The sequence below is a fragment of the Tursiops truncatus genome, chromosome 3 (genome assembly GCF_011762595.2).
Source record: "Tursiops truncatus isolate mTurTru1 chromosome 3, mTurTru1.mat.Y, whole genome shotgun sequence".
Taxonomy (NCBI): domain Eukaryota; kingdom Metazoa; phylum Chordata; class Mammalia; order Artiodactyla; family Delphinidae; genus Tursiops; species Tursiops truncatus.
In genome coordinates, this window is record NC_047036.1 from 145985968 (window position 1) to 146007441 (window position 21474).

At 36.0% G+C, this 21474-nt stretch overlaps 1 protein-coding gene across 3 annotated transcripts in view; it reads left to right on the forward strand.

Moving 5' to 3' along the window:
* RANBP17 (RAN binding protein 17) overlaps window positions 1-21474 on the forward strand; it is a 311791-nt gene that overhangs the window by 34468 nt on the left and 255849 nt on the right. For all 3 annotated transcript variants that reach the window (XM_073802791.1, XM_019945809.3, XM_019945817.3), the window contains exons 8-12: window positions 1338-1411; window positions 3634-3753; window positions 5534-5680; window positions 6214-6386; window positions 8413-8606. In XM_073802791.1, the coding sequence (XP_073658892.1) occupies window positions 1338-1411; window positions 3634-3753; window positions 5534-5680; window positions 6214-6386; window positions 8413-8606 (708 nt within the window). The remainder of the gene's footprint in view (window positions 1-1337; window positions 1412-3633; window positions 3754-5533; window positions 5681-6213; window positions 6387-8412; window positions 8607-21474) is intronic.

A 21474-nucleotide genomic window follows, 5' to 3' on the forward strand; every position in this document is an offset into this window, starting at 1 on the left:
GCTTCCCTGGTGGCGCGGTGGTTGAGAGTCTGCCTGCCGATGCAGGGGACGTGGGTTCGTGCCCCGGTCCGGGAGGATCCCACATGCCGTGGAGCGGCTGGGCCTGTGAGCCATGGCCGCTGAGCCTGCGCGTCTGGAGCCTGTGCTCCTCAACGGGAGAGGCCACAACAGTGAGAGGCCGCGTACCGCAAAGAAAAAAAAAAAAAAAGAATGGTATTAGATTTCTCAACAGTAGTACTGGAAGCTACAGGACAATGGAGTAATATCCTCAGACTTCTGAGTGAAAATAATTTTCAAACTAGATTGAGATTACCAAGTATAAGAGAATAAAGATATTTTCAGACACGTAAATCGTTCTGAAATTTAGCCCTTATGTACTTGCTGTTATGAAGCTACTTGATATACAAGCAAGAAAATGGAGGATATGGAGTTCAAGAAAGCTTTAACACAAGATGACAATCAGCAGACATAAAAAGGAGATAATTATGTAACACATTTTGGAATAGCCAGTCTAAGTTGAAGAAGGCTCCAGGAGGAAGGGGTGGGAAAATTGAAGTAACAGGTTATTTGATGCTATTGACCAGGTGGAAAATGGCATGAAGAACATTTTGCAAATCTGTCAGAACATTTGGAAAGAATTAATGACAGATACCGATCTACACAACTAAGCACAGAAAAGATGCTGTGATTAAATCCAGGGAGTGTTGGAAATGTGATATAATCATAGCTGTTAACATTATTTACCTAGTCATAATAAAGTAAACACTTAGAATTGATTTAATTCCTAATTATTATAACAGTGGATGGATTTTTGAGAGAGGATGGATTGTAGAAAGAGTGGTGGGAGTAGAGGGGAGAGTGTACCGTAACAAGGTCATTTGAGACCTAAAATAAAGTAGTCAAAGACATGTAATACAGCACGCAATTTGGAAACATGTATTTAAATATAGCTAAGAGTTGAAAGGCAGTGGGAATGGAGTAGGGTACAGCTGTTTTTTACTATATACTTTTTAGTACTATTTACTTTTTTATACTATTTGAATTTTTAAATGTTTTTATTACCTTAATATAAATGAAAATAGTGAGAAGGTTCTCTCGATAGGAACTGTAGGTGCTACATGGAAATAAGGAACATCTTAGCTAATTAATTTTTATCTTTGTATTATTTCATATTTCAAAGGAAAATAGCTAGGAATTAAAAAGGAATTAAGCCTAACTGCAAGGAAAGATTGGCCACATGCAGAGGTCTTGGAGTTCTTGGTTTGTATGATAATGTCTTACTATGTGAAGATCACTGAATTGAAAGTAATGGTGTTAGAATTTTTTTTTTTTTCCAGTTTTCCTGGAACCAGAAACATTGGATCTTTTCTTTAATTTGTATCATTCACTTCCACCACTCCTATCTCAGTTAGTAAGTAAAACTCATTCATTATTTCATTAAAAAGTACCTGTGATATTTATCTAAGGGTGGTACATATTTATTTATATTCTTGATTAGGTTTACCTCTCATAAGAGATTCTTACATCATCTGGGATTTATATTACGTAAGCTATTTGTCAGTTTCTATTTATAGTCCATAGTTCCCGTCATTTCACTGGTGAGCCCAAAACCCATAACTGGTGATTTCGTTCCTGCCCGTAGCCAAGACAACCTATCAACCTCTAAGTATCTTTTTTCCTACTCAGTTCCCCCCCAGCTCTTCTTCTGGGCCTCAGTCCAGTAGTTTGGCACCCCACCTGTTACCTTCCCTTTTCTTAACCTCTCTAACTCTTTCTCCACTTTGCTTGGCTCCATGTCAGGCTTGCCATGTGGCCCCCATCAGATATCTCCAAATGAGAAACAAAGGGGATCTGCTCACTTGATTTTGTGCTCATCACTCCAGCTGTTCATTTATTTTTTGAATCAGATTCTGTTGTGTGGTAAAAGATTCTTGAAACTCTTTGGTTATAGTATGGAACTTTGAGACTCTGTATCCCATCTTTGTGGAATCTAAAACAGAGACCAGGCAAGATTGAAAAAAAAAAGAAAGTTGTTAGCTTAATATCTAAGCTTGTAGAAGTGAAGTTGGGGAATTTTTATATTGTCATTTCCTGAAAAAAGATGTTCCATATTTAAAGTACATATCAGCAGTATGTTTGTTTAGATATGTTATCACCTAGAAGGGAGGAATAGGTTCACAAAGATACTCCCTCCCTTTCTTAGAAAACATGTTTGCTCTCAAATCGAGGGTTTTAAGGTGGTGGTTTTTAAACTGGGTTTCACAGGACACTCATGTTTCCAGGTGGTGCCACAGAACTTCAGCCTTCTGTCTTTTAACCAGAATAGTCTTGTTTTTAGTTGTTTAAAAACCATGGTTTCATGTACAGTTATGTTTTGGGATAAAACACACAAGCTACTGGTGCTTAAAAGTAGATTGGAAAGCAACTGCTTTAAGAGAATGTAACTGACATTTATTGGGCATGCCCTATCCTATGATGCTTATCTCACTTCATCCTCACAGTGGCCCTGCAAGGTAAGTATTGTTACCTTCACTATGTAGACAAGGAAACAGATCCAGAATGGCCTAAGTGACTTCCTTCAGGGCAGTGAACTAAATTTTGGAGTTGAGATTCAAACCCAGGTGGTTTTGGCCCCAAACCCCTGGATATTTTTATTACGCTAGTGGTTCCTGAACCTTCTACACATCAGAAGAGAGTTTTGTTTTTTGGGTTGTTTGCTTGGGTTTTGTTTTTAACATTAAGGACTGTGGCAAACTGAGTAACATCTAAAAAGGCTATCCTCTGATTTTTGTCCCTATTCTCACCCTTGCCAAGAGAGCCAGACATTTTGTGTGAAATCTCCTAACTGGAATATTTAAATATTGACAAATAATTCTTTTTTTTTTTTTTTTTTTTTTTAAAGTGGGCAAGTTTACATATGTGGGCCAGTTTGGCCTGAAAGTTGCCAGTTTTGGGCCTCTCAGTTAATGAACAAACAGGCTTCAGTGGGTTCCAGTAGTAGAATTAAGAACCCGAGAAGTGAAATTGACTGATAAAGTATTAACTTCAGAAAGATAACTAGGCCACAGACACTTTGCAGGAATTTTTATAGGGCATCTAACTTTTTCAGCAGCGTTTTCCAAATTGTTCCTCAAGATATTAATAAATGGTGTGGGCAAGATGTTTTATCACCAAATAAATTTGGGACATGCTGGATTAAGTAAAGTTAAAGGATTTTTTCCCACTTGCAGGATACCACAGTGCATATTGTACAGTAGTTCCCAAATGTATTCTACAGCAAAACCATATTTTCTTTTTGGTGAAACACCTGGTTCGTTGGTTTACAAACAGATTAGGCATCAAAAGCAATTGGGAGCCTTTGAGTGTATGCAGGTCCCGGCTCTACTCTGGTGTATTTAATATATACAAAAATATTAGAGGAATTTTACACAGAAATAGGAATTCTAGTGGTGGGATTGACAGGTTTTGGGTGGTGGTAATTATTGATGATGTTTAGCTTTCATTGTTTTTGGAATCTATAACACTATTTTATCATTAAAATTAAAAAAATTTAAATGTAAAGAATAGTGTTCCTTACATGTGGCCTTACATTAATTTTAAAGTTGAAATGAATTTTGTTGTTCCTGTTTTTAGGCACTTTCATGTTTAGTTCAGTTTGCTTCTACAAGAAGGTCCTTATTTAGCAGTCCTGAACGTGCCAAGTACCTTGGTAATTTAATCAAGGGAGTAAAAAGGATACTTGAAAACCCTCAGGTATTTTTGAAGTAATTTAATTAATATTTACCATATTTAAATACAGTTTTTCTGCTGAAAGGTGCATAATAAACTTATGACTTTATTACGATTCTGGAAGGAAATAAGTATCATATTCTACTTTCTTGGATCTCATTTGTAGTATAAATGGGCAGCTTTTAAAAGTGAATGTTTTCGTGACTGACTGCTGTGTTGTTCTTTTTATTTTTCCCGTTCTTTTAGGTAAATATGAATAGAGGTTGTATACCTTATTATGCTTCTGCTTTCTACCATTGTACTTTCCTTGCACTTCTTAAATTACTGAAGTGATTAATTCAATCATATCTACCTTCTAAGCTAGAAGACAGTATAAATCTGGATGTTAATATTGGAATAAGTGGCTTTAAATTATGAATATCTTTTTTGCCCTCTTGTGGACAATAAAAATTTGTAGATTTTTAAATCTACTCTCTATGTTAACTGCAAATCTTCAGTGGCAGTGTTCATTTCAGAGAATTGCACAGCCATTATAAATTAGTGATTTTGGATGCCTAGATAAAATTTGTTTCACTTTTGGTTTAAAATATCTGTAATGAAAGTACAAATATTAAAAGGTTAAATGATGATTTAAGGAGGTTTATCTAAGTCTCTTGGTTATTAATAACTTAGGGGGGACATATAATATCTATACATAAAGAAAACATGCTTACTCTATAAAGAACAGTTGTTTTTGCAGATTAAGAGGTATTTTATGTGTTGTGCATTCGTTTTATCTTTTCACTGTTGGCATAACTGTGAAATTTATGTGTTTTGCTGATAAATGGGATTTTTACCAATATATCGATACTTCAAAATTTTTAGTTGTTCAGCTCACTATCATCAGTCAATATGTGGAAGATAATATGCTAATATCAGATAATTCTCTTAATTGATTTTCCAGTATCCTCATGTTGATGTTTATGGCTCTAAAAGTTATTTTGAATATTATATGTATTTTTAGAATTATAGATATGTATTAAAAGACCCATGAATACAAAATATATTTTTAAGTTAGTCCTTAATAATTAGAAACTATGTTATATTTTTTCATGGGTTGAAATTTTTTACAAACTCTTTCACTATTAAGCAGATACTGAAAGATACTTGAATTCTGTTTCATGCCAGCTATAGTACAGAGTTCTCAAACTATAAAGATAATAACATACATGTCCTGTCTTCGAGGAGCTCACTGGGGGCACCTTTCTTGGTCTTTCCTTTTAAGCTGTCCTCACGAAGTTACCTCTGTTTCTTGTAGTACTTTTGTTAAACTTTCTGCTCTACATTGCAGCAGTTTATTTGAATGTCTTAAGAGACAAGAATTTGCTTGAGGACATAATGCCTCTAGGTACTCAATAAATATTTGTTGAATTAAAAGATGTTTCTGTTATTTGTGGGTACACATTTAATGTAAGTCTAGTGGTATTGCTCTTTTCCAGGATTTCAAGAGCCCATTCTTATTTTCCATCTTAAATATTTTTCAGGTTTTGTATTGACTTCTATTTAAGTCACAAGGTACACACTCTCTCTCCCTCTCTCTCCACCCTTTTCTGTCTCTTTTCTGTCTCTCATGCAAGTTTTTTTGGGGTAATGTAGTGGTTCCCAAACATTATGATTTAGTCATGATGGTCAAAGCTTCCTCCAAAGCCTCTAGTTTGGATTCCTTATTATTAATCATTTATGACAACATTAAGTCCAGTAGGAATCATTTGGTTTTTTGTTGTTAAGTTTTTTAAAAAGCCTTTCTTTTTGTCTCATAATTTAGGGTTTGTCCAATCCAGGTAATTATCATGAATTTTGTCGATTTTTGGCTCGTTTAAAGACAAATTACCAGCTGGGAGAATTAGTTATGGTGAAGGAGTATCCTGAAGTTATCAGATTGATTGCTAATTTTACCATTACTAGCCTACAGGTAAATAAAAATATATAGTTGATGTTAAACTGTAGATAGTTTTAAAACACTTTCTTGGTAAGATTTGGTAGGGATTTTAAAAAAACATTTATTAGAGCACTTTGCTAAAAATGTTCATTGCAAGATTTTAGGTAAAAAACTTCTCTGTAACAAATTTTATAATAATAAAAATTTAGAGGCCATCTAAATATCTAATAATTAAAGACCAAATTGAGATGCTGTAGTAAAATCTATGTGGAGAAATAAAATAAAGTTTTACAGATTAGTTTTTGGAAAAATTCTTTTTATAAGTTTGGGGGGAAGTTTTAAAACCATATTTTCCACATGATATCAACTCTGTGAAAAAATATTCCTGGAAAGATTAGAAGGAAGTTCACAAACATTTAACAGAATTTGCTATTTTAAATGTTCATTGGTTATAATCAGAATAAAAGTTTATTTTAAACTGTATGTTTACTAATTTTGCCTCTCCATTTCTTATTCTAGGAAGACATAATGTCATTTTAAATAACGTTTGCTTTATTTTTTTGTAGCATTGGGAATTTGCTCCCAACAGTGTTCATTATTTATTAACTCTCTGGCAAAGGATGGTAGCATCAGTTCCTTTTGTGAAATCAACTGAACCCCACTTATTAGACACTTATGCACCAGAAATCACGAAGGCCTTTATCACTTCTCGGTTGGAATCTGTTGCCATAGTTGTGAGGTATTGAAAACTAAATGTTTTTGTTGTATTTTCATCTTCTGCATCTTGGAATTTTTTAAAATGGAGGTATAATTTACCTATGGTAAAATTCACCTTTTTTAGTATACAGTTCTATGAGTTCTGACAAGTGTATGCCGTTGTGTTTAACAGCACAATCAAGATATAAAATAGTTCCATCACCCCAAAAAGTTTTTTTAGGTTCCTTTGTAGTCAGACCTTTCCCCATCCTCAGCATCTGGCAATTATTGATGTTTTGTTCCCTAAGATTTTTGTCTTTGGATGTTATTACATAAATGAAATCATATAGTATGTATCCCTTTAGTCTGGCTTCTGTCACTTAGCATAATGCATTTGAGATTCTTCCATTTTGTGTCAGTAGTTCTTTACTTTTTATTGCTGAATAGTATACCATTTTATGGATATATCACAGTTATTAGTCCACTCACCTATTGATGGACATTTGGGTTCTTTCTGTTTTTGCCTTTATGAGTAAAATAGCTCTAAGTGTTCCTATACAGATTTTTGTATGAATTTAAGTTTTTATTTCTCTTGGATAAATTCCTAGGTGTGAGATTTCTGGGTTGCCTGGTAAGTGTATATTTTACTTTATAAGAAATTGCCAAACTATTTTCCAAAGTTGCTGTATCATTTCACATTCCCACCAGCAGTGTATGAAAAATCCAGTTGCTCTGCATCCTCACCAGCACTTGATATTGTCAGTTTTAAAAAATTTTAGTCATTCTGATAAGTGTGGTGCCTCATTGTGGTTTCAAATTGCATTCCCTTAATAACTAACAATGTTGAGGATCTTTTTATGTGCTTGTTTACCATTTGTATATACTGTTTGGTAAAATGCCTGTCAAATATGTTCCCTTTTTCTTATTGGGTCGTTTATTTTCTTATCTTGCGATTAGAGAGGTCTGTATATTCTAGTCACAAGTCTTTTTATCGTATGTGTTTTGCAAATATTTTTTCCCAGTCCATTGCTTGCCTCTTCATTTCCTTAACAGAGTCTTGCAAAGAGCAGGAGTTTTAAATTTTAATGAAGTCCAATTTATCCTTTATTTTTTTCTTCTAGAAGTTTTGTAATTTAAATTTAGGTCCATAATCCATTTTGAGTTAATTTTTGTATATGATATGAGGTTTAGACTCAATGTTATTTTTCTTTCCTTTTTTCCTTTTTGCATAGGGAAGACCAGTTATCCCCAACACCATTTGTGGAAAAGACTATCCTTTCTCCATTGAATTGTCTTTACTCTGTTTTCAAAAATTAATTGACCACATATGTATGGTTCTATTTTTGGACTCTATTCTCTTTAGTCTCTGTTTTTCTCCTTCTGCCAGTAGCCCCTGCCTTGAGTACTGTAGCCTTATAATAAGCTTTGAAATCAGGTAGTGTGAATTTTCACCTTGGTTTTCCCTTTTTAAAATCGTTTTGGCTCTTTTACTTCCTTTGGTTTTCTGTATAAATGTTAGAATCATCTTGTCAGTATCTACAAAAAAAAAAGTCCTGCTGGAATTTTGACTAGAATTGCATTGAATTTGTAGATTAATTTGGAGGAAGAATTGACATCTCAGCAATATTGAGTCTTTTAGCCAATGAGCATGTTTATCTTTTATTTAGAGCTCTTCTGTGATTCCTTTCATCACTGTTTTGTATTATTCAGTCTTTAGATCTTACATATATTTAAGATTTAATTAGTGTTTTATGTTTTCTGGTGCCTTTGGAGATACTGTTTTTTAAACTTAAATTTCCAATTGTTCATGTTAGTATATAGTAATGAATTCTATATATTGATCTGTATTGCTAGCACCTTGGAAATACACTCACCTGTTAGTCCTAGTAGCTATCTTGTGGTTCACATTTTCAAATATAGACATTTTATTTCTTAACCGTACAGTCTATGTCTTTTATTTCTTTATCCATGATAGAATTTTTATTTAACATAAATAAAGCTTATTTGTGGTGAATAAAAGTACATCTCATTCTAACGTCGTCTGCAATCCTTTTCTTATATATTTGCAGAGATAATTTAGATGATCCACTGGATGATACCGCCACTGTGTTTCAGCAGTTGGAGCAGTTGTGCACTGTTAGCAGATGTGAATATGAGAAGACATGTACTCTTCTTGTACAGTTGTTTGATCAAAATGCACAGAATTACCAAAAGCTTCTGCATTCAGCTTCTGGAATAACTGTGGACATGGCAATTCAGGAAGGTCAGTAAATTTTATATGACCATATAAATAATATAATAATATGGTATTATGTTGAATTTTAAGTAGCTTCATTAATCAATTTATTTAATAATTTTACTGCAACGTATTTTTGTTTATTTCCCGCAATTCTATTCCTCTAATAATCCATTAATTTTAATAACCATCTGGGTATTTTGTTGACTTGATAGTTTTAGTTCTTTATAAGATTCACAGGGAATATTTCTCTCTGGATTCACTATCAAAAAAAGCTGATAATGATCTTTGAGTAGAGTTTATTAACTTACAACTATCTTTTAACTAACCATGTTTCCCTCTTTGCTATATCTGACTGCAAATTCAGAGCCCAGTTTTAGCCAGTAAAAATTTACCGAAGACCTCATCATGGTTTTGCATTTGTTTATTTGCCTTCACCATGGCTTTATTTTATTATTATATTTCAATTTCTCAATTTCCTCTTTATTTTTCATTCTTTACTGAAGGAGAATTTATTTATTTCTGTATATTTCCTTAATATGAAAGGATTTTCAGGAACATAGGGAATTAAATACACTTTTCAGATTTTAAGTGGGATAATTTATGAGAATGGAACTGGCTATATACATTTCTTTTTTTTTTTTTAACATCTTTATTAGAGTATAATTGCTTTACAATGGTGTGTTAGTTTCTGCTTTATAACAAAGTGAATCAGTTATACGTATGTTCCCATATCTGCTCCCTCTTGCGTCTCCCTCCCTCCCACCCTCCCTGTCCCACCCCTCTAGGTGGTCACAAAGCACAGAGCTGATCTCCCTGTGCTATGTGGCTGCTTCCCACTAAGCTATCTGTTTTACGTTTGGTAGTGTATATATGTCCATGCCACTCTCTCACTTTGTCACAGCTTACGCTTCCCCCTCCCCATATCCTCAAGTCCATTTTCTAGTAGGTCTGTGTCTTTATTCCTGTCTTACCCCTAGGTTCTTCATGACTTTTTTTTTTTCTTAGATTCTATATATATATGTTAGCATGCAGTATTTGTCTTTCTCTTTCTGACTTACTTCACTCTGTATGACAGACTCTAGATCCATCCACCTCACTACGAATAACTCAATTTCGTTTCCTTTTATGGCTGAGTAATATTCTACTGTATATATGTGCCACATCTTCTGTATCCATTCATGTGATGATGGACACTTATGTTGCTTCCATCTCCTGGCTATTGTAAATAGAGCTGCAATGAACATTTTGGTACATGATTCGTTTTGAATTATGGTTTTCCCAGGGTATATACCCAGTAGTGGGATTGCTGGGTCATATGGTAGTTCTATTTGTAGTTTTTTAAGGAACCTCCATACTGTTCTCCATAGTGGCTGTATCAATTTACATTCCCACCAGCAGTACAAGAGTGTTCCCTTTTCTCCACACCCTCTCCAGCATTTATTGTTTGTAGATATTTTGATGATGGCCATTCTGACTGGTGTGAGATGATATCTCATTGTAGTTTTGATTTGCATTTCTCTAATGATTAATGATGTTGAGCATTCTTTCATGTGTTTGTTGGCAGTCTGTATATCTTCTTTGGAGAAATGTCTATTTAGGTCTTCTGCCCATTTTTGGATTGGGTTGTTTGTTTTTATTGAGCTGCATGAGATGCTTGTAAATTTTGGAAATTAATCCTTTGTCAGTTGCTTCATTTGCAAATATTTTCTCCCATTCTGAGGGTTGTCTTTTCGTCTTGTTTATGGTTTCCTTTGCTGTGCAAAAGCTTTTAATTTTCATTAGGTCCCATTTGTTTATTTTTGTTTTTATTTCCATTTCTCTACGAGGTGGGTCAAAAAGGATCTTGCTGTGATTTATGTCATAGAGTGTTCTGCCTATGTTTTCCTCTAAGAGTTTGATAGTTTCTGGCCTTACATTTAGCTCTTTAATCCATTTTGAGCTTATTTTTGTGTATGGTGTTAGGGAGTGTTCTAATCTCATACTTTTATATGTACCTGTCCAGTTTTCCCAGCATCACTTATTGAAGAGGCTGTCCTTTCTCCACTGTACATTCGTGCCTCCTTTATCAAAGATAAGAGGACCATATGTGCATGGGCTTATCTCTGGGCTTTCTATCCTGTTCCATTGATGTATATTTCTGTTTTTGTGCCAGTACCATACTGTCTTGATTACTGTAGCTTTGTAGCATAGTCTGAAGGCAGGGAGCCTGATTCCTCCAGCTCCATTTTTCTCTCTCAAGATTGCTTTGGCTATTCGGGGTCTTTTGTGTTTCCATTACAAATTGTGAAATTTTTTGTTCTAGTTCTGTGAAAAATCCCAGTGGTAGTTTGATAGGGATTGCATTGAATCTGTAGATTGCTTTGGGTAGTATAGTCATTTTCACAGTGTTGATTCTTCCAATCCAAGAACTTGGTATATCTCTCCATCTGTTTGTATCATCTTTAATTTCTTTCATCAGTGTCTTATAATTTTCTGCATACAGGTCTTTTGTCTCCTTAGGTAGGTTTATTCCTAGATATTTTATTCTTTTTGTTGCAGTGGTAAATGGGAGTGTTTTCTTAATTTCACTTTCATAATTTTCATCATTAGTGTATAGGAATGCAAGAGATTTCTGTGCATTAATTTTGTATCCTGCTACTTTACCAAATTCATTGATTAGCTCTAGTAGTTTTCTGGTAGCATCTTCAGGATTCTCTATGTATAGTATCATGTCATCTGCAAACAGTGACAGCTTTACTTCTTTTCTGATTTGGATTCCTTTTATTTCCTTTTCTTCTCTGATTGCTGTAGCTAAAACTTCCAAAACTGTGTTGAATAATAGTGGTGAGAGTGGGCAACCTTGTCGTGTTCCTGATCTTAGTGGAAATGGTTTCAGTTTTTCACCATTGAGGACGATGTTGGCTGTGGGTTTGTCATATATGGCCTTTATTATGTTGAGGAAAGTTCCCTCTATGCCTACTTTCTGCAGGGTTTTTATCATAAATGGGTGTTGAATTTTGTTGAAAGCTTTCTCTGCATCTATTGATGATCATACGGTTTTTCTCCTTCAGTTTGTTAATATGGTGCATCATGTTGATTGATATGCGTATATTGAAGAATCCTTGCATTCCTGGAATAAACCCCACTTGATCATGGTGTATGATCCTTTTAATGTGCTGTTGGATTCTGTTTGCTAGTATTTTGTTGAGGACTTTTGCATCTACGTTCATCAGTGATACTGGCCTGTAGTTTTCTTTCTTTGTGACATCCTTGTCTGGTTTTGGTATCAGGGTGATGGTGGGCTCGTAGAATGAGTTTGGGAGTGTTCCTCCCTCTGCTGTATTTTGGAAGAGTTTGAGAAGGATAGGTGTTAGCTCTTCTCTAAATGTTTGATAGAATTTGCCTGTGAAGCCATCTGGTCTTGGGCTTTTGTTTGTTGGAAGATATTTAGTTACAGTTTCAATCTCAGTGCTTGTGATTGGTCTGTTCATATTTTCTATTTCTTCCTGATTCAGTCTTGGCAGGTTGTGCATTTCTAAGAATTTGTCCATTTCTTCCAGGTTGTCCATTTTATTGGCATAGAGTTGCTTGTAGTAATCTCATGATCTTTTGTATTTCTGCAGTGTCAGTTGTTACTTCTCCTTTTTCATTTCTAATTCTGTAGATTTAAGTCTTCTCCCTTTTTTTCTTGATGAGTCTGGCTAATGGTTTATCGATTTTGTTTATCTTCTCAAAGAACCAGCTTTTAGTTTTATTGATCTTTGCTATCGTTTCCTTTATTTCTTTTTCATTTATTTCTGATCTTATCTTTATGATTTCTTTCCTTCTGCTAACTTTGGGGTTTTTTTGTTCTTCTTTCTCTAATTACATTAGATGCAAGGTTAGGTTGTTTATTCGAGATGTTTCCTGTTTCTTAAGGTAGGATTGTATTGCTATAAACTTCCCTCTTGGAACTGCTTTTGCTGCATTCCATAGGTTTTGGGTCGTCGTGTCTCCATTGTCATTTGTTTCTAGGTATTTTTTGATTTCCTCTTTGATGTCTTCAGTGATCACTTCGTTATTAAGTAGTGTATTGTTTAGCCTCCATGTGTTTGTATGTTTTACAGATCTTTTCCTGTAATTGATATCTAGTCTCATAGCATTGTGGTCGGAAAAGATACTTGATACAATTTCAATTTTCTTAAATTTACCAAGGCTTGATTTGTGACCCAAGATATGATCTATCCTGGAGAATATTCCATGAGCACTTGAGAAAACTGTGTATTCTGTTGTTTTTGGATGGAATGTCCTATAAATATCAATTAAGTCCATCTTGTTTAATGTATCATTTAAAGCTTGTGTTTCATTATTATTTTCATTTTGGATGATCTGTCCATTGGTGAAAGTGGGGTGATAAAGTCCCCTACTATGAATGTGTTACTGTCGATTTCCCCTTTTATGGCTGTTAGTATTTGCCTTATGTATTGAGGTGCTCCTATGTTGGGTGCATAAATATATACAATTGTTATATCTTCTTCTTGAATCGATCCCTTGATCATTATGTAGTGTCCTTCTTTGTCTCTTGTAATAGTCTTTATTTTAAAGTCTATTTTTTGTGATATGAAAATTGCTACTCCAGCTTTCTTTTGATTTCCATTTGCATGGAATATCTTTTTCCATCCCCTCACTTTCAGTCTGTATGTGTCCTTAGGTCTGAAGTGGGTCTCTTGTGGACAGCATATATATGGGTCTTGTTTTTGTATCCATTCAGCCAATCTGTGTCTTTTGGTGGGAGCATTTAATCCATTTACATTTAAGGTAATTATCGATATGTATGTTCCTGTTCCCATTTTCTAAATTGTTTTGGGTTTGTTATTGTAGGTCTTTTCCTTCTCTTGTGTTTCTTGCCTAGAGAAGTTCCTTTAGCATTTGTGTGAAGCTGGTTTGGTGGTGCTGAACTCTCTCAGCTTTTCCTTGTCTGTAAAGGTTTTAATTTCTCCATCAAATCTGAATGAGATCCTTGCTGGGTAGAGTAATCTTCGTTGTAGGTTTTTCTCCTTCATCACTTTAAATATGTCCTGCCACTCCCTTCTGGCTTGCAGAGTTTCTGCTGAAAGATCAGCTGTTAACCTTATGGGGATTCCCTTGTGTTATTTTTCCCTTGCTGCTTTTAATATGTTTTCTTTGTATTTAATTTTTGACAGTTTGATTAATATGTGTCTTGGCATGTTTCTCCTTGGATTTATCCTGTATGGGACTCTCTGTGCTTCCTGGTCTTGATTAACTGTTTCCTTTCCCATACTAGGGAAGTTTTCAACTATAATCTCTTCAAATATTTTCTCAGTCCCTTTCTTTTTCTCTTCTTCTTCTGGGATCCCTATAATTCTAATGTTGGTACGTTTAATGCTGTCCCAGAAGTCTCTGAGACTGTCCTCAGTTCTTTTCATTCTTTTTTCTTTATTCTGCTCTGCAGTAGTTATTTCCACTATTTTATCTTCCAGGTCACTTATCTGTTTTTCTGCCTCAGTTATTCTTCTATCGATCCCTTCTAGATTATTTTTAATTTCATTTATTGTGTTGTTCATCATTGCTTGTTTCCTCTTTAGTTCTTCTAGGTCCTTGTTAAATGTTTCTTGCATTTTCTCTATTCTGTTTCCAAGATTTTGGATCATCTTTACTATCATTATTCTGAATTCTTTTTCAGGTAGACTGCCCATTTCCTCTTCATTTGTTAGGTCTGGTTGGTTTTTATCTTGCTCTTTCATCTGCTGTGTGTTTTTCTGTTTTCTCATTTTGCTTATCTTACTGTGTTTGGGGTCTCCTTTTTGCAGGCTGCAGGTTCATAGTTCCCGTTGTTTTTGGTGTCTGTCCCCAGTGGCTAATGTTGGTTCAGTAGGTTGTGTAGGCTTCCTGTTGGAGGGGACTGGTGCCTGTGTTCTGGTGGATGAGGCTGGATCTTGTCTTTCTGGTGGGCAGGTCCACGTCTGGTGGTGTGTTTTGGGGTGTCTCTGGCCTTATTATGATTTTAGGCAGCGTCTCTGCTAATGGGTGGTGTTGTGTTCCTGTCTTGCTAGTTGTTTGGCATAGGGTGTCCAGCACTGTAGCTTGCTGGTCGTTGAGTGAAGCTGGGTGTTGGTGTTGAGATGGAGATCTCTGGGAGATTTTCGCCGTTTGATATTATGTGGAGCTGGGAGGTCTCTTGTGGACCAGTGTCCTGAAGTTGGCTGTCCCACGTCAGAGGCACAGCACTGACTCCTGGCTGCAGCACCAAGAGCCTTTCATTCACACGGCTCAGAATAAGAGGGAGAAAAAGTAGAAAGAAATAAAGAAAGAGGATAAAATAAAATAAAGTAAGATAAAATAAAGTCATTAAAATAAAAAATAATTTTTAAGAAAAAAAAATTTTTTTAAAGAAAAGAAAAACGGATGGACAGAACCCTAGGACAAATGGTGAGAGCAAAGCTATACAGACAAAATCTCACACAGAAGCGTACACACTCACAAAAAGAGGAAAAGGGGTAAAAATAATATATCTTGCTCTCTAAGTCCACCTCCTCATTTTGGGATGATTCGTTGTCTATTCAGGTATTCCACAGATGCAGGTACATCAAGTTGATTGTGGAGTTTTTTTTTTTTTTTTTTTTTTTTGTTTTTTTTTTTGTTTTTTTTTTTTGTTTTTTTTTGATTGTGGAGTTTTTATCCACTGCTTCTGAGTCTGCTGGGAGAGATTTCCCTTTCTCTTCTTTGTTCGCACAGCTCCCCGGGTTCAGCTTTGGATGTGGCCCCACCTCTGCGTGTAGGTCGCCTGAGGGAGTCCCTTCCTGCCCAGACAGGACGGGGTTAAAGGAGCAGCTGATTCGGGCTCACTCAGGCCGGGGGGAGGGAGGGGTACGGAGTGCGGGGCGAGCCTGCGGCGGCAGAGGTCGGCATGACATTGCACCAGCCTGAGACGCGCCGTGCGTTCTCCTGGGGAAGTTGTCCCTGGATCACAGGACCCTGGCAGTGGCAGGCTGCACAGGCTCCTGGGAGGGGAGGTGTGGATAGTGACCTGTGCTCGCACACAGCCTTCTTGGTGGTGGCAGCAGCAGCCTTAGCATCTCATGCCCGTCTCTGTGGTCCACGCTGATAGCCGTGGCTCGCGCCCGTCTCTGGAGCTCCTTTAGGCCTTGCTCTTAATCCCCTCTCCTCGCGCACCAGGAAACAAAGAGGGAAGAAAAAGTCTCTTGCCTCTTTGGCAGGTCCAGACTTTTTCCCAGACTCCCTCCCGGCTAGCCGTGGTGCACTAACCTCTTCAGGCTGTGTTCACGCTGCCAGTCCTCTCCCTGCGCTCCGACTGGAAGCCCAAGCCTCAGCTCCCAGCCCCCGCCCGTCCCAGCGAGTGAGCAGACAATCCTCGGGCTGGTGAGTGCCGGTTGGCACCGATCCTCTTTGCGGGAATCTCTCCGCTTTGCCCTCCGCACCCCTGTTGCCGTGCTCTCCTCCGCGGCTCCGAAGCTTCCCCCTCCGCCACCCGCAGTCTCCGCCCGCGAAGGGGCTTCTAGTGTGTGGAAACCTTTCCTCCTTCACAGTTCCCTCCCACTGGTGCAGGTCCCGTCCCTATTCTTTTGTCTGTTTATTCTTTTTTCTTTTGCCCTACCCAGGTACTTGGGGAGCTTCTTGCCTTTTGGGAGGTCTGTGGTCTTCTGCCAGCGCTCAGTGGGTGTTCTGTAGGAGTTGTTTCACGTGTAGATGTATTTCTGATGTATCTGCTGGTGTTGGAGAGTCTCCTGCAGAGGCAGGTGGTGGCTGTGTCTCACCGTGAGGACAAGGACAATGGCAGCAGAAGTTCTGGGAAGCACTCTTTGGCATGAGCCCTCCCAGAGTCTGCCATTAGCCTCACCAAAGAGGCCAGGTGGCTATATACATTTCTAATAGGAGGCAGTTTAATTAAAGTTCCAGGATGTTTTTGTTTTCTTTTATATTTGTTTGGAAAGTGAGTGGTAAGGGATGATAGTCAAACTTTGAGTGATTTTCCATTTAAACTCTTTTAAAAAATGTTCTTTAAAAATTATCCTATACATTTACGTATTGTTTTCTAAAAATGACTTTTATTCATTATCTGTTTTTTTGGTTTTTGTTTGTTTTCTGAGTCACACAGTACTGCTCAGCAGCAGAGAGAGGAATAGTTAACCTTCTTGAAATGTTCTCTTTTATTAGTATCTCATCATAAATTAGATGGAGGAGAACTAACATTTTACTTTGTAGCATCTTGTCTTCATGACTGAATTCTTTCTTTAGCAGAGTTCTGAAAATTATTAAATATCCAGTACATACAAAAGGGTATTTATATATTTTGAGCCATAGTAACTAGCAGTAACAAGCACCATCACATAGCTTAAAGAACAGGTCAATACCAGTATCTTTGCTGTTTCCTTTTTCCTACCAGCAAAAAATACTTGATGTTTGTTCATTAATTGATGCCTCTTTTTCATAGTTTTACTGCATATGTATGTACTCTGAAAATAATGCATGGTTTTGCATATTTTTGAACTTTATACAAATAGAATCAAAATTATTTATTCTTTTACAACTTGCTTCATTATTTTTTCTCAGTGTTGCATTCATGAGAGTTTGTGTGGATGCTGTAGCTATAGTTCCTTCATTTGTACTGCTGCAGTGCTGTTGTTTGAATATACTGCAATTTATTGATGCATTTTCTTGTCAGTGGGTATTTGTGTTTTCTGTTTTCTGCTAATGCAATGAATGCTGCTCTAAAGATTGTTATATATATTAATTACACAGTCAGCTTCAGTAGGCAATGCCAAACTATATTTTACAAAGTGATTGTACTACTTTATATCCCACCCACTCTTATCTAGATCCTCACCAATGGCTCATAATGTTAGACTTTTTGTCAGGCTAGTTGAGGTAATATACCTCATGCATATTTTACTTTTCACTCTCATGATTATTAATGAAGTTTAGTGTTTATGTTTATGTTCTGTCATCATCAGTGATATATATGTTCATCACTTGTGTTCATTTCCTCCTCACCATTTGGATTATTTTGGTCTTTGTTTTTTTTATACTAATGGAGCTCTTTATAATATTTTAACAGTAATCCTTTAGTTGTTTGAATTGTAAATATTGCCCTCAAGTTTGTTACCTGTTTTTACGTGTAACTTTAATGTGTCTGTTCTCTTAGTTTTCATATCTAATTTTATTTTAATTAATTCACCCAATCTTTTGAAGAGGTATTATATTTACGTTGTCCAGAAAAAAGAAATTAAAATGGGTTCTGTTCCAGTCCTATAATCTGTCCTACTGTTCTTCACTCTAACAAATAACGATTCTTTTTTTTCTTTTTTTTTTTAATAAATTTATTTATTTATTTATTTTTGGCTGTATTGGGTCTTCGTTGCTGCGCGCGGGCTTTCTCTAGTTGTCGTGAGTGGGGGCTACTCTGTGTCGTGGTGCGCAGGCTTCTCGTTGCGGTGGCTTCTCTTGTTGTGGAGCATGGGCTCTTCAGTAGTTGTAGCACACGGGCTCCAGAGCACAGGCTCAGTAGCCGTGGCACACAGGCCCAGTCGCTCCACTGCATGTGGGCTCTTCCTGGACCAGGGCCCGAACCCGTGTCCCCTGCATTGGCAGGCAGACTCTCAACCACTGCGCCACCAGGGAAGCCCAAATAACGATTCTTATTGGTTTTGCATCTTTCTGAAGTTTCTGTATGCATGTACAATTAGGAATATATAAGTTCTTATCCCCTTTTATTTACATGGAATGTGGCATACCACACTCACATTTTACTCCTTGCTTTTTCTCATTTAACAATGTATTTTATAGTTATTCTCAAATCAGTATACAAAGAATACTTAATTTTTATAGATGAATAATATTTTATTTTTTGAATGTGTCATAATTTATTTAACTATTCTCTCCATTGTTGAGAATCATTTGAGTTATTTGCCATCTTCTGCTATTAAAACTAATGCTGTACAGATTAACCTTGTACTTGTCATTTTATATTTATGCGAGTATATCTGTAGGATACATTTCCAGAAGCAGAATTACTGTTGGGTAGAAGGGTTAATGTATTTGTAATTTTTATAAATATTTCCAAATTACTGTCTGTAAGGGTGACACCAATTTACTTGTCCACCAGCAGTCTATGAGAGCTCCATGTTACTGCCTTCACAGGACAGTATTAACAAGCTTTTGAATTTTTGGTAATCCTATAGGTGAAAAATGATTTCTCAGTATAATTTAACATTCTCATATCAGTGAGGTTAAGCATTGTTTATTTAAGAGCTATTTGGTCTGGGTTTTTTTTTGTTTTTTTTTTTTTTGGCAGTACGTGGACCTCTCGCTGCTGTGGCCTCTCCTGTTGCGGAGCACAGGCTCCGGACGCACAGGCCCAGCGGCCATGGCTCACGGGCCGCTCCGCGGCACGCGGGATCCTCCCGGACCGGGGCACGAACCCGCGTCCCCCGCATCGGCAGGCGGACCCCCAACCACTGTGCCACCAGGGAAGCCCTGGTCTTCTTTTTCTGTAAAAGAATTACTCATTTTTTTGGCTCAGTTTTTTGTTGTTGGGTTATTGGTTCTTTTTTTCTCATTGATTTTTTTTTTCCTCATTGACTTTTAAGAGCTCTTTATATTTTAGAAAAATGAGCCCCTTGTCTGTGTTGAGTTGCAAATATCTTTTTCTTTTTTTTGAGTATACAGTTTGAATTTAGTAGATACATAGCCATGTAACTACCACCACATTCAAGATAGAGAACCTTAGAAATAATTTTCTCATGCCCTTTGATCCGTTTTCCTAACTCTATATCCAGGTAACCACTGGTTTTTGTCACTATGGTGCATCTCTTTTGGGTTTTTGTGTAAATGAAATCATACAATAACTAGTCTTTTGTGTTTGACTTTGTTTGCTTAGGATAATGGTTTTGAGATTCAAACATATTTTATATATAAATATTTTGTTCCTTTTTATTGCTGTGTAGTATTCCATAGTATGGCTTTTTCTTTAGTTTGTCTAGCTGTTTACCACTTAATGGATATTTGAGTCATACTTACAGTTTTTGGCTGTTATGAATAAAGATGTTGTGAACTTTTGCAGACAGATCTCTGTATGTACTTAAATTGTCATTTCTCTTGGGTAAATACCTGTGACAGTTTGCTGGGTCATATGAGAAATGTGTGTATAATATTATAAGATACTACTAGGCTATTTTACAAGGTGTACCATTTTTCATTCCCATTAAGAATGCTCCACATCTTCATCATCATTTGATATTGTCTTGTTAACTTTAGCCATTCTACTGGGTATCTAGTAGTAGTATCTCATTGTGGTTATACTTTGAATTTCCTTGATAATTAATGAAGTTGTGCTTTTTTGGCCATTCTTATATCTTCCTTTGTGAAATGTCTGTTCACAATTTTTGCCCATTTTTATATTGGGCTGTTTGTTCTTTTGTACATAGTCTTATTATTGAAATTATAAGTGTTTAATATATTCTGTATACAGTCCCTTTTTCACATACATGTTGCAAATATTTTCTTCCTGTCTGTCGTTTGTCTTTGCAACTGTCTTTCAAAGGGCAGAGTTTTAAATTTTGATGATCTGCCTTTTCAATTTTTTCTTCATGGCTTATGCTTTTTATATTTAAGAAATCTTCTGTAACTGAAGTCCACGAATATGTTCTATATTTTTCTTCTAGAAGTTTAATAGTTTTAGCTATTATGTTTAAGTCTGTGATCCACTTTGGGTTAATTTTTGTGAATGATGTGAGGTAAGGATAGGGTCTCCTCCCCAACCTGTACAGTTATCAAGTTGTTCTAGCACCGTTTGCTGAAAAGACTGTCTTTTTTCCTATTGAATTATCATGTACCTTTGTCAAAAATCAGTTGGCCGTAAAAGGCTAGGGTCTGTTACTAGACTCTATTCTGTACCATTGATCTAAATTTCTATCCTTATGCCAATATTATACTGTCTTGGTTACTATAACTTTATAAGTCTTGAAATCAGGTAATTTAAGTCTTTCAGTCTTGTTCTTCTTTCTCAAAATAGTTTTGTGTTCTACATCTTTTGGTTTTCTGTATTAATTTTAGCATCAACTTGTCAGTTTCTTAAAAAAAAAAAACCTCATTAGAGTTTTGATTGAGGTTGCCTCAATCTATATATCAGTTTGGTCCATCTTAATATCCAGTTGATGGACATGATATATTGCTCCACTTATGTAGGTGTTTTAAAATTTTCTTTGCAATGTTTTATTGTTTTCAGTTCATAGGTATTAAAAATCTTTCACAAAATATATGCCTATATATTTTGGTGCTATTGTAAATTTTGATTATTCTTTGCTATTTTATATAAGACCAGAATTGATTTTTGTCTTTGTGTCCTGTGATTTTGCTGAATTTACTTATTAGTTCTAATAGCTTTTTTTGTAGATTCTTTAGGATTGTTTTATATGATCATGTCACCTAAAATAAAGACAGTTTTATGTCTTGTCTTCATGCCTTTTATTTCTTTTTCTTTCCTTATTCCACTGGTAGGACCTTTAGTACAATGTTGAACAAAAGCGATAAGAATGGATATTCTGGCCTTGTTTCTGTTTATACATAGAAAGCATTGAGCCTTTTACTATTGGTAATAAATTTGATGAAGTTCCCTTCTGTTTCTCAGGCGATTTATAATGAGTGGGGCATTGATTTCTTTGAATGCTTTTTTATGTACCTACTCAAATGACCTTTGTTTTCTGTTTTATTTTACTAATATAATGAATTATATTGGTTGATTTTTCTGTTAAACCAGCTTTCCATTGCTAGGATAAATCCTGCTTGGTTACGATACTGTTCCTTTATATAGTGTTAGATTCAGTTTGCAAAAATTTTATTTTACATTGATGTTCGTGAAGGATATTTGTCTGTAGTTTTCTTTTTTGTGATGACT